Here is a 12,722-nt window from a genome sequence, read left to right on the forward strand (position 1 = left end):
TGCCCCTGCCCACGACAGGGAGAGGATCCCTCATCTTGGAGGAATCCCTGTAGCTGGGGTGCCACTGCAGAGCCCACTTCCCCAAGGCAAAACTGAGGGCACCAGGAACAGGCCTCTGCCCAATTCCAATCAATCAGCCCAGGAGTTGGGGTAATTGCATAATTAGCAGAAGCTGCTCTATAGAGAGGCAAGGGCTTAATGATTCCCTCCTGGTCTTGCAGAAGCATTTGGCCCTGTTCCTCCAGGAGGAGGGATACATAGGTGAGTGGATGGGAAGGATTCTAAGTTTTCCAGTCAGAACTCCAGGAGGGGCTTTAGCAGTATGACCTATACTTGTCTGGGGTTTTAATTAAGACTGCTCATGATGGGGTCTGGTAGGAAGGTAAAGCTCCAAGTCACAAGCGGTGGGAGACTTGTGCATGTGTGTGCAGCAAGGCAGGACCGAAAGCTCTGATCCTCCTTGGGTTGAGGGACATGGACTGTTGCTGGGAGCTGCGTCACCCCCTTGGTGTAGGGACTGGTGTCGCTGCAGACTGCTTCCTATGGCTTTGTTTTTTCCAAGAAGGCAAGAATTGGGATGAAGTGGTGGGATTTGGCTGCCTTCCCTAAAGCAGCTTGTAGTGAGAGCTTGGACTGGAGGCAAGGATTTGCCCTGCATTGTCCAGCAGGGCTTAGGAAAGCTGTGAGGACTTGCAGTTGGAGGGATCTGGTGGTAAGAATGTGAAGGATAAGGTGGAAACGTGCAACTATAGCATGCCAAATGCAATGCCGTCTCTGTAGAAACCGAGTGTCCAAGGGAGAAGCACTAGGCAGGAAGAACTGCTATGAGGCTCTCTTAGCATGCTTGCGAGCGCGGTGCAGAGGCCAGTGGGCTGCCCGTATCGCTTTCCTGCTCATGTATGATTTACGTGCTCCCGGGCCTGCCAGCTGCTCATGCACAAAGGTCAGAAAAATCAAGATAATACTAATAACAACAACAAAAACCACTAAAACCTGTGTGGCTGCATTAAACTTCATGAGGCCGGTGCTTGCCTCAGGCTGAAGTTGTATTTGAAGAGGCAACCGAGCGCTGCCTCGGGAGTTACCCCCACCAGCCCTGGGAGTGACCCCGGGAGCTGGGGACCGGCTGCCGCACCGGGAGTCCCCGGGGGCGCTCGGCGGAGCCGGTGCTGAAATACCCGTTACCTGGGTAAGGGGCGCTGCGCCGCCCGCGTCAGCCGCCGCTCGGGCTCCTTCCCCACCCCTTCCTCCTCCTCCCGCGGCGGCTCACTCGGCTGGCAGGGCGGCGGGGGCCGGCAGCCACGGGGGGGCATGAGGGACCGCCGCTGACACCGGGCACCGAGACCGCCGCCACAGGTAATGCCCCGCGAGTTTCCCTTGTTCCGCGTTTATTTCTTTAGGGGGGTTGCGTGGAGAATGCGCGGAGCCGCTGGCATCTTTCCCCCTTCCCCGAGGGGCGGCTTTACTCGCAGCCCTCCTTCCCAAAGCTCCTTTATTTGCTTCCACCGAGGGGACAACTTTGGGGTGAGCGCTGGCATCGTTGTTATTGTTATTTTTACGATTATTTTTTGGGGGGGTGGGTGTCGTTCAGACCCGTGGTTTCAATGGCAGGAGACGGGAAGCCCAACCTTTCTCCCCTTTAGCAAACATAAAAATAATACTGTGTGTTAGTGCTTGCTGTCCTGCCCCAGAAAGAGCAAGCGCTGTCCCCCGCCTTCCCATCCCTCGGCTCTAATCCTGAGTTAGGACTGGAAGGAGGAGGCGTTGAGAAGCTGCAAAGTTTTCTCGGGTGAGCCACGGCTGAACTTCTCCGGATGCGCGGGAAGAGGGATGCGGGTCCGGGTCCGGGTCCGGCCCCGGCCAGGCGGGACTGCGTGGCAGAGAAGGAGGTTGGGGAGCTTAATCCCCTCAAAAACATATTAAATGGGAAAACGGCTTTTCAAAGCGGCACACTTGTTCTGAACGGTTTCCATTTATTTCTCGAGAAAGCACTTCCAGAATTCACACGCATTTCTTTGCTCGCTCCTCTTTTCCTTAGTATCTCACAAAACCTGGAATCCTCTTTTCTTTAAATAAATGCTTTCCTGATCACTTCAAATACCGACCCCCACACATGTCCAACTCGGCATTAGCCGAACATCTTTAGCTTTGAACTGCCTGGAGTCGTTGCCGGAGCCTTTATTTAAAGAAAATGCTCAAACTTCAAGCTTCTGGTCCCCATTAAAGCCAGCCAGCCAAACTGCATTAGCCATCCTTTTAACTCGCAGAGTTTGAGGTTTGTTAGGTGTGTCTTGGCTGCAAGCTCTTTGTGGCAGGGACAGCTTTTCCCCTCTGGTTTGATCTACCCAGCACCAGTCCCTTTGTTCTGATCCACTATTATTTGGATGCTATGTGAAGGTAAATAATAGCCCATGCTCCTTGCAATTAGAAATACACGTGTGGGGTTTCATTACTGGCAATTAATCGGGAAAATACAAAATCTGTCCTGTCGGTAGTAAGTACCTAATGAAGAAGAAAAAAGAAACTAATAAGGCTGTTGATAGAAAAGGCAACAGTTCATTAAAAAATAATAATTAACAAAAAAGGCTAGCAGGGAAAGCAGAGCTGGGGATAGCTTATTTGACCACATAAAAGGATGTGGAGGATGGGATGATGTGTCGATTGTCCACGGGTGACTAATGGAGCTGGCTGGGATAAGGATGCAGCCCAGGACTCTCCCACAGGTATCTTGCATGGGAAAGGCAAACCCAAAACCAGACCTGTGCTAACGATGTCCAGGGGTGCAGCCAGCATCCTCTTCCCAGCCACTGTTGTTTCCCCAAGCTGTCTTTCCTCTCTTATCCACCAGTGTTTTCTGAGGGGAGTGATGCTGAAATAGGAAGTTTTCTATTCTGGTGCGTGTGTTCCTGTTGTTGTTTGGTTGGGTTTTTCCTCTGTGCTGGGTGAAAAGCCCTGTCTGGTGGCAGATTTCCTGGCCATGACAGTTGTCGAGGGGGGTCAGGAGGGCTGGTAGAGCTGCCGCTTCCTGGTGCCTGCTGTGGTGAGGATGCATGCAACAAACCTGGCTCCTTCCTGGGGTCTTCCTAGCACATGCTGTGGCAGCCTCGGATGCCTTGGTGCATGATGGCACTATGGGATAGAGCTGGTGTTTTGGGTTTTTTTGTTTGTTTTGGTTTTTTTTTTTTTTTTTTTTTTTTGAGGGGGGGTGTGGGAGGAAGGAAGATAAGGTATTCCCATGGGAAACTTGCATTTGCCAAAATCCAGATGGGTGTTTAGAGAGAGGGAGTTTTACCATTTTCTCTCTTTTTCCCCTGTCCTGGGGAAGGAGGAGATGAAACCTTTTTACAATTTCACTTTCCTTTTCCACTATCCTCCCTCCCCAGCACAAAGCCGTCTTTCTTTCAGAAGGCAAACTGCAGGTTTTGTAGCACCAAGTCAAGACTGTGATATGAAAATACAATGTTTTGTTTTAGGACCAAGTTGTAAAATGCTCCCTTTATGGGAAACTGTAAAAATTGATGTTCTCCTCTTTTCTTTTTTTTTCCCACTGATAAGTGAAGACACAATGTTTGCAAGAGGTAGGAGCTGCGCAACACAGCTATTTGCTGTAGCTGGGTTTGGGAACGGTATCCAGCCCATGTGCAAAGAGGCTGCATGTCCCTTCCAGAGGCATCTCCTGAATAGAGCAGAGAGGTAGCATCAGAAATGTTTTCTGCTCAGATGCAATAATACCCAGAATAATGTCCATGGTATGGTAGATTCTCTGCTGACTTGATGGAGGTATGCAAAGAAAAAAGGCACTGCAATCCTCTTTGGAGCACACCCCAGGAGTGTTGAGGACATCTTAAAAAGGATTTGATTTATGAAGTTTCTCAGATGTTCTATGCAGATGGTCTTGAGAATGGATTATTTTTAAATTTAAGAAGCTTTAGGATATGGGTTGGCTTGATGAGGGGCTGGCCTGTGGCCTCTCATTACAGTGTACAATGTCTTCTTAGGGTGTAAAAATCCCATTAAGGTGGCAACTGCCTGGCTAGCTTAGTTGAAGGTTTGCTTCTGAGCATAAATAGTTCAAACTACATCCCAAACGCAAACGTCTGTATGTTTTCCCACTACAATGTCTTGCTTCCTCCAATAAGACTTTTAATAATGTTACAGGAGGATGAGGGTTACTTTGAGGTTTTTATGGCCCAAAACCTACAAATGTGGAAACTCATGCCTTCATGCTTGAGTTGCTGTTGGACCCTATTTCAGCATGCAGGTTCTGTAGCTGAAATGTGGAATCCCAGCAGTTAAGACTTTCCCAAATCTTGCAGATGTCCTGGATCTTACCTGTAGTTGGGTAATGACCAGGACACTATAGCAGGGGCTAGAATAACGTGTATGCATGTGCTGTGAGATGCAGCATCCTGAGTTCGAAGCTTTGATCAATGAGAGTAGGAAATCTTTGGTTATGGAGCCTGGTGGCTTTCAGTCTGTGAAGATGTTGGCACATGGCTACGGTGGGTGCTTGCTGACTATAGTGTGCTCCATAAATGATCAGAGGGGCAATCCCAGGCACATGCCATCTCTCTGCTAGACAGCCTAGAAGAAGCATCTACTTAAATCCATGCCCCAGGGCTAAGGACCTTGCTGGATGTGTCTTTCAATGGAAGCTCTGATCTGGCTAGTGGTAGGGGCTGTAGTGTTCCCTTCCCAGCCTCTGCCAGAGCCAATGTTGCACTGGGGCTTTCTTCTGTCCTTAGCCTGAGTTGTTTTGCACTGTTGTGTGCATTTCATGTCACAGCTGCTTTCCAGAGGAGAAAGATGTCATTCTTTTGGAGTACTATGAAGAGAAATTGACTGGGATCAAAATCCTGATGGAATAGGGGGATATGCTGGTGCCCAGCCTGATGCAGCTTTGAAAAGAGCATGTAGGAGAGGGTCTAGACACCTTAGAGGGTGCTCAGCCACAGCTGGGGTCCTAGGAGGGATTGCATGAACAAGCCTGTCATGAGTAATGAACTACTGTCATTAATCCAAATAACTTCATCTTTGCTGGTAGCCTTTCTTATACAATTTGACACACTGCTCTCAGGGGTTGCTGTTTGGGATCAAGTGATTTTGGGGGGGGGGGTAGGTGCTCCTCCTAAGTAGCCCCATCTTTCTTTCCCTCTGCTGTCTCTTCCACTTTGTTTCCCCCCTGCTCCTAAAATTTCAGCTCATGAGTGATTAGCCACAGCGTGCCCATGGTGTTACTCCATCAGGCATAGCCTCGCTTTTATTAGCTCGAACAGCCAGTGGGCCTTGAAAAGGTCTGTTGCAGCAAAGTGCCTCTTGCTAAAAGTTAAGTGAGCTTTGTGCGAAAGCAGCAAGGACACTTTCTCTTGATTTGGATGAAGCAAGAAATGGCCTGAGAGCTTTTGCAGCTCAGGGCGCTCAGCGTGAGCATGATTTTTTTTTTGCTTGGGATGTGTTTTGAGTCTTCTCTCCCACCCCAAGCCCCCCCATTTCTCTCTCTTTTTAAGATCTACCTTTCCAGCCTGCAGTTTGAGTTATGAGAGGACTGAATAAATAGCCTTGTTGCTTCTTTTCAGTGATGTGAACATCCAACCTGGAGCTTGGGAGTAGCTGGAGGCATAGAGACAGGATGAGATCCTATGTACCTAGGGCCCTGTGCTGATGGGGCTTGGAGTGGCGCCTGCTGTGATGAATGTTTGTCAAGGAAGATGAAGTTATTTAACCCATCTCCTCTGGCAGGGCTTTGTGATGTAGTTTGGTTACTGATTGCCAAGAGCTCCTGGTTGTGTGGCTGATGGGTTACTCTTGAAGTTGTTTTATTGCAGTGTTCACACTGTTACAGGTGTACTTCTTAAAGTGAAGTTTATAACGTGCTTCCTCCTGCTGATGCGAAAAGGTGATGTTCGCTTCCAAAGCTGCATCTGAGGGTGGCAAGGAGGGAGGTGCCATGCCAGTCCCTCCCTGTCACCCCAAGTGCACAGCCCTGCCAAGAACCCACCTTTGCTCCATGCTGTAGGGGCCAGCATGAGCCAAGGGGCTTGAGCTATCGTCATACACTGCATGTCTGCTGAGTGTGTTTGCTGTTTGGTAAATGCAGTGGGCAAGATTTAGATGAATGCTTTTAAATTCCTCTTCACAGATGTTCTTTCTTCCCCCCCCCTTTAAAAATTCCGAACCAAACAGAAGTTGCATGCGTGCATCTGGGCAGTGCAGACAGGACTGTCCCAGGATATGCAAGTGACAGGCTGCATGGCAGCATTACAGACTCACTCAGAAATGTGTCAGAGCTTGAGGATGTTGGACACTTCTGCATTGTTTTGATGGTGGTGCTTGGAAGTCCAGCCAAACTGCTGCCTGGCCTTGATCAGCAGGCAAGACTTCCTTCTTCCAGGCGGGGCACAAGAAGGAAGCACCTGGCCTCCCCTTCACCATCAGGCTTTGGGTCAGGCCTTTGGCATCTTTACATTTGCCACTTTGTCCATTGCTGATATATTTCAAAGAGGCTGGATAGAGGTTCCTGTCTTGTGAGACCAGACTGTGCATGTCATTTCACTGATTTCAGCTTTCTACTGCCTCCTAAAGTAGTAATTCTCACCCCTTTTACCCCTTATCTTTTTTTTCCAAAAAGCTAAGTTCCATTGCTGTTGGCTGCTTTTCCACCTCTTAATCCCACGTTAACATCACCTGCTCTGCAGCTTTGCTGCGTTACCTCTGTATGCTGGGTTCTGTGCTGGTGCAGCCTGAGAACCAGCAGAGCTGGGAGCCTGCTGGCTTGCTCTCCATACCCTATCCCAGTCTGTCTCCTAATTTAGAAGCTGTCATTCCAATTTAAGTGAGGTTTTGTGCTGGAAAAATGATTGCCAGTCACCATAGGCATCATAGCAACCAGTGCTGGAGACTCGCTACAGCCAGTGCTGCCACACTCTAACCCTCTCCCCCAAGCCCTGAAACAAACAAGTAAAACACCCCCAAAAACCCAAGCCATCTTCTTTTCCCACTTACCTAAGAAAGACGCTGCCTTTGCCATGGAGGGATGGGGGGCAGTGACTGCTGCATCAGGGAATGGGGGTCCAACTTCCTGAGGCTCCCAGGGTGTTAACTTTAACAGTGCATGAACGAAGAAGTGAATTGGATGCTTGTACTTGTAGTACTAAATGACTTTCCTTGGGGATGCCGCAGTTACGGTGGAGGGTTTGCATGTTGCTAATGCAGAGCTGAGCAGTTATCAAGGATTATTTTATGGCAGTTGCAATGACTTGGAAAACCAATTTCACTTCCAGTCCAGACAAAGTTTTCCTGCATGGACTGAGAAGTTCAAACGTGACATTTTCCTCTGGTCTCAGGCTTATAGTTAAGCAATGTGTTAATGCTAAATTGCAGTTAAAACTTGTTCCCTATGGGAGAGCAAAGCTTGTTTTGAAATGGGAATAAACTGCTGAAAATGTGGGAGACCTTGGTGTTATTTGTTGTTAGCAAGTAACAGCTCTAGCTTTTTCCTTCCTAGAATAAAGGTTTAAATACCACTGATTGGTGCTAGCTGGGAGCGCAGCACAGAGAAACTCAGACTTGCTATTGGCTTTGTGGGTATACCATGGGATGAGTGGGGAGAAAACACCTGTGCCTCCAACCTCAGCTTTGCTTTTGGGGTGAAGAAAGGGGAGAGAGCATCTCTCACTCTTTCTCCTGCAAGCAGTGTCTCAGGGCCTAGGTGGGTTGTGGCAGCCGCCAGCATCTGTGCCCCTTTGCCCCTGTTCTGTGTGCAGCCATCCACCCGCCTCTGCATAAAAATACACTGGCTTGTATTTATTTAACAAGGAAATTTTTTCCTTCACTGCGGGGAATAGAAGAAAAAAAGGGCAAATTTTTTTCACTGGGAACAAATCTCATTTTCAAGAGTCCTGACAAAATGAGCCATAAAATTACAATATTTCAAAGTGCTTCGTAATTCTAGTGCGGACGGCTCTTCATCATGGAATCTGAAAGCTCAGAAAATATAAAACTCATTAGATTAAAATAAACCACCTACTGCATGGAAGAAAAGCTTATTTATCAATATCAATTTACTTCTGATTACCCTGTTCTGCAATTTGTTATTTTTGGGAATTATGATTTGTGTATAGCTCATGCCGATATGTGGAGGAAAAAGAAATAAAAATTAACTTTTACCTTTTTCCTTTTGAATCCTACTTTTTGCAAAGACCTGGCTAAGGAGCAGTAATAAGAAGAAAAGGTGAATTTCTAGTGGTGCTTCCATTTGAGGAGCAGAGGCCTGGGAAACTGGGAGCTGCTGTGCCTCTGCAGCCTGCTGTGTTTTGGCGTGAGGGTTGGTGCCACATGATGTGCTTTGCTGAAGCGGATTATGGGGGTGGTTTCTCTGATGCACATTTGGTGATGGCCCCTGTTGGAGCATCCTCCTGGCTGCTCTTCCGAGGGGGCCAATGTGATGGAGGGAGAGAGGGCACGGATGGTGAGCTGGGGGGAAAGGAGTCTTCCAGCTGCTGGCTGGATGCCACAGGTATGGTGGGATCCTGGCAGCATCTCATGGCCTTCCACTCTGCCTATGAAAGAGCAAATGCTGCTGGTGGGCAGCTCTGGTTGATGGGCTCCCCTCTTAGGGGGACATAATTTGTGCTGCATCGCTGAAAAAGGGTTTTTTTGGAAAGGAGCGTAGTTTCCTCACACGGAAGCCATTTGGGAGATGCCTTGATTTACACTTTCATTTCTTCTTTATGCTCCTGGAACAGCTCAGAGCAAACAGAGGCTGGCACTGTAAATTCTGAGGCACAAGTGTTGCGGTGCTGTTTGGGGAGGGGAAGACCAGGTGGGGGAGAGGGGAGAGGGGTTTGCAGAGCGATTAAAGATGCCAGCAGCAGCTCAAATGTGAGAGCCAGCAAGACAGCCACCAGAGAACCCACTGCCGCTGCTCTGATGGAGGCAATTGTATTTTGTATGCATGCAAGCCATTCTCATATACAAGTGCCCCAATAGTGCATTTAAAAATAACCAATACAGGTGCAAAGCCCGGAAGCCAATGCTTAAGCACCCCAAGAGCAGTATGTGGCCTGGGCTCAAGAAGCAAGCATCTCTACTCCAATGTTTTGCAGAGGTGATAGGCTAGAGAGCTCTTGGAACCTTGCTGCCAACTTCACTTGGGTTAACGTGTGCCAAGGACTGGAGCATGCTGTCTGTGCAGCCAAACAGGTGGGACCTTTACCACATTTAGGGATGTAGCAATGTTGCTTAAGCAGGTAAAAAGCCACCTCCCAGGCTTGTACAGGCTGGGGCAAGTGGGCTGAAAAACCTCTGCTTGACCTGAGCTTGCTCCTAAACTTTCAAGCCCTGGACTTCTTTGCAAAGCAGTGTTTCAGCCTCAGTAGAGGCTCCTCCGGTTCCCATCCATCACCATTTAATGCAGTTCTGTCTGCTGCTTCCCGTGCCTTGGGGAGCGGTTGCCAGTGGACTGGGAAATCTCTGGTTTAACATTAGTGCTTTTGCAGCCAGAAGACAACAGTTAAGTTCCCTGAGATGGCTTGCCCAGAGACATTATTATGCTGGAAACTGCACTGAATGTTTCCTACAAAGAGCCTCTTTGAGGCAGAAGGTGCAATTTAATATGCTCTTAGTCACAATTTTTAAGTTCTCCCTGGAGATTTCTCAATCCCATTCCTAAATTTTCAATATTCGAGTGAACCATCTCAGAGAACCAGTGAAGAGCTGCAATATTAATGAAGACAGACAAAATCAAAATGACATTTCAGGCAATTACTTACATAATGAAGTGACTGACTTGGAATATACAATATTTAGATTTATCATGACACTTGAAAGGGGATCTGTCAACTGCCTTTATTTCTACATCATGGAAATTGTTTTCCCACTGCCCTGTTGCTTTTTAAACATGGTCTGTGAAGCTGGAAAATAATGTTTCCGCTCACTTGGGCTGATAGTGGTGCTGGTTTAGAAGAAAGTTAGCATTTTCCTCAGCGGCATTTTGGCACAGCAGAAGACAGGGGAAGAGCTCAGGCTTGGGCTGCCTTGCTCATCGCCATCATATCCATTCTGGCCGCAGCACAGTGAGCTTTGGCTCTGCACCCTGGGCTTGATGCTGGCCTGAGGGGATGCAGGAGCTTGGAACAGTGGTGTTGTCTATGTCTGAAATTTTTTTTCCCTCCCCAAAACCAGTTAAAGCAGAGGAAAACGGTGAGGTTTGGTGGGTTTTGTCATTGGAAGAGTCTGCTCTGCTTTTGGGAAAATCTAAAGATTTAAAGGGCCTCATAGGACCCCTGGCTCCTGGGGAAGAGGTGATTTTAGCTTAGAAACTGGGGTTTTGGATGCTCTGCTGATACTGAATGCTCAAAAGTCAGAAACCTGTTGGGAGGTGGAGGATTGAACTCTCCTGCCCTGTCTGTGTTTTCTGGGGAGATTGGCATGGTACACCTTAAAGTTAAGCAGCGCTGATCCCAAAGGTCTTCTTGGGCTTGTGATGGATTTCCTGAAGATGCACAAAAAAGACCACAGCACCATTTTTCTGGCCTAGGTGCAGACCTTTTCCTCCCAGAGACTCTCCTGTGGCAAAATAGCTGAAGAAATTAGAATTCAGGGCTCTTTATATGGTGACAGAGTTGTTATTAACTGACTTCTCTGATACACCTATCAGTAAAAATGTGTGCAGCTATTGCTTTGAAGCAACTTTAGGAGCATCCACTCATTCCTGCTGGGATGCAGGATTCCTGCAGATGTAAGGAGCACCCCACGGGGTGCCCATGCATATCTTAGGGTGGCAGTGGGATATAGACCCCTTCACCCTTACCTGGAGTCAGAGCTGCAGCCTGTGCCCGGCACAGTGCCAGCTTTAGTGTAACTCTGTGCACTGTCATTGCCTCTAGTGGGTATAGAGCAGGACACTGTAAAGGGCTGAGCTGCTGCTTTTGGGGTTAATGGAGAGTGATGGTGGGTGAAGGTGGCAACCTTGGCTTATGAATGAACTGTCTGAGTGCTCCCCAGGTGGGAATCACACATATCACAGCAGCTTATTTAGGCCTGTTGCTTTAGTGAGCTGTTCTCCAAGTGCTGAGAGTTCTGGGTGAACCAAAACTTGCTGTGTATGTGACCAGTCACAAGTGTAACAAGTCTGTGCTTAGGCTGGTGGATGGAAGATGTGATTTATTACTCATTTCAGCTCTCATGGCTCAGGTCAGCTTTTGATCTCAAGTGGGAGCTGCTTATGCATTCAGCTACGGGTTCATCTCGGTGTTTGCTGTCCAAAAGACTGCCTGTCACGTATGCTCCCTGCCTTTTGTGTCCCTGGGTCTGCTGCTGCATGGAATGTGCTGAGCTGGTAGGAAAATGTTCCTGTGCCCCACACCTTTCACAGCACCTGCAGAAATATGGAGAGCTTCAGAGGCAGGTCACTTAGATGTGCTGTCTGCCTCAGACTCCGTGTGAGCTGCCTGGGGGTTTCTGTTGTGCCTATGTACTGTGTGTAACATACATGATTTATACTTGCCTCTGGGGTGGAGTGTTTTAAAATATCACATGCATTAATTTCCTCATAAAGCGTGACTTTGAGGTTTTGTGAGACTGATTCTGGAAGAGCTTTGCATTTAATGGTCTGAAAACCATGCGAGGATGTAGCCGTGCTAAGCAGCTCTCTGTTACTGTTTTGTTCTGCTGCCTCGCTGTGAGGAGTCATGTACTGTGCTGAATATGAAGCCAGGGAAATTTGAGAGGCAGAGTGGGATGCAGGCACATTTGCAAGCCTGTCTGCTTCCAGTGCCTGTTTTGCAGCTGCCTGGGTGGTTTGAGAGGTTTGAGGGGCTCTGCTTTGTACTCTGAAATCCTGGTGCCTCTTCAGTGATTCTGGGTCAAGCTTCCCATGCAGCCCTGCCAAAACATCTTAAATCCCAGTGCTGATGGCTCACTGCTGTTTTGCTCCTGGGTTGCAGCAGCTCTTTGCTGCCCACAACACCTCACCTGGTGCTTGAGCTGCTTGTCTCAGCTGGGACTGCTTCTGCTCCAGTCCTGACTGAAAGGGCCACTGTGGCTTATCCCATCATAAGATGAGCAAATATGCTTTAGAAAGTGGAAAATAAAAAAGCATATCACCTACGCCAGGTTAATCCTGGTTTCCATTTGGCACTTGCCAAGAGGGTGGTTTGAGCTGCATGAACCAAGGAAAGTGGTTGTGGCAGCACTTCTCGGTGAAACGCCCTTTTAAAAGGCAAGCGTTGACAAAATGTTGATGTCCTGAGTGTCCTCTTGTGGTGCAGGGGCACTAAGATGCAAGCTGGGGCAGGACTACATCCCCAAGTCTGCTCTGGGGAGACAAGGTAATATCCATAAAGCACTGGACTTGACACTGTCTGTCTTCTTTGTCAGGAGCCATGAAGCGTCACCCTGCTGCCAGCAATGTTCTGCTTCTCCTCTTCTTCCTGGAGCTGGTCTCTCTGGGTAAGTCATCTTACTGTCTGCTCAGTGCTGTGCTCTTCTCTCCCCTCCTCTCCCTGCTTGGGTTTCATGTCTGCAAGGTACAAGGGTACTGTTTTATGTGTTTGTGGTTTCCTGATGAATATCTGAAGGCAGAGCAGCATTGTTGCGGTCAAGGGGAGATACGGCTGCTATGGGTAAGCAGATCACCCATCTCTGTCATGTGTGGACCTAGGGGCCTGCACATTGTGCTCCCATGCAGCCACGTTTCTTGCAGTTGGTAAAAGGACACATGC

General features: G+C 48.4%; 1 protein-coding gene across 13 annotated transcripts in view; it reads left to right on the forward strand.

The window, feature by feature from the left end:
• Positions 1 to 1,121: 1,121 nt before the first annotated feature.
• Positions 1,122 to 12,722, forward strand: part of CDH23 (cadherin related 23) — a 208,161-nt gene continuing 196,560 nt past the window's right edge. For 2 of the 13 annotated variants that reach the window (XR_009728524.1, XM_061373918.1), the window contains exons 1-2: positions 1,131 to 1,356; positions 12,379 to 12,450. Coding sequence is in view for 10 of the 13 variants with exons in the window: in XM_061373918.1 (XP_061229902.1) it covers positions 12,384 to 12,450 (67 nt within the window). In the remaining 3 variants the exon portion in view is untranslated. Of the gene's footprint in view, positions 1,357 to 12,378; positions 12,451 to 12,722 lie in introns of all 13 variants that reach the window. The other 11 variants (XR_009728526.1, XR_009728525.1, XM_061373922.1 and 8 more) reach the window with 10 other exon arrangements.

This window comes from Neopsephotus bourkii, unplaced genomic scaffold (genome assembly GCF_033783945.1).
Source record: "Neopsephotus bourkii isolate Nb327-2 ecotype Australia unplaced genomic scaffold, CSIRO-AGI_Nbou_v1 NB_1634, whole genome shotgun sequence".
Taxonomy (NCBI): Eukaryota; Metazoa; Chordata; class Aves; order Psittaciformes; family Psittacidae; genus Neopsephotus; species Neopsephotus bourkii.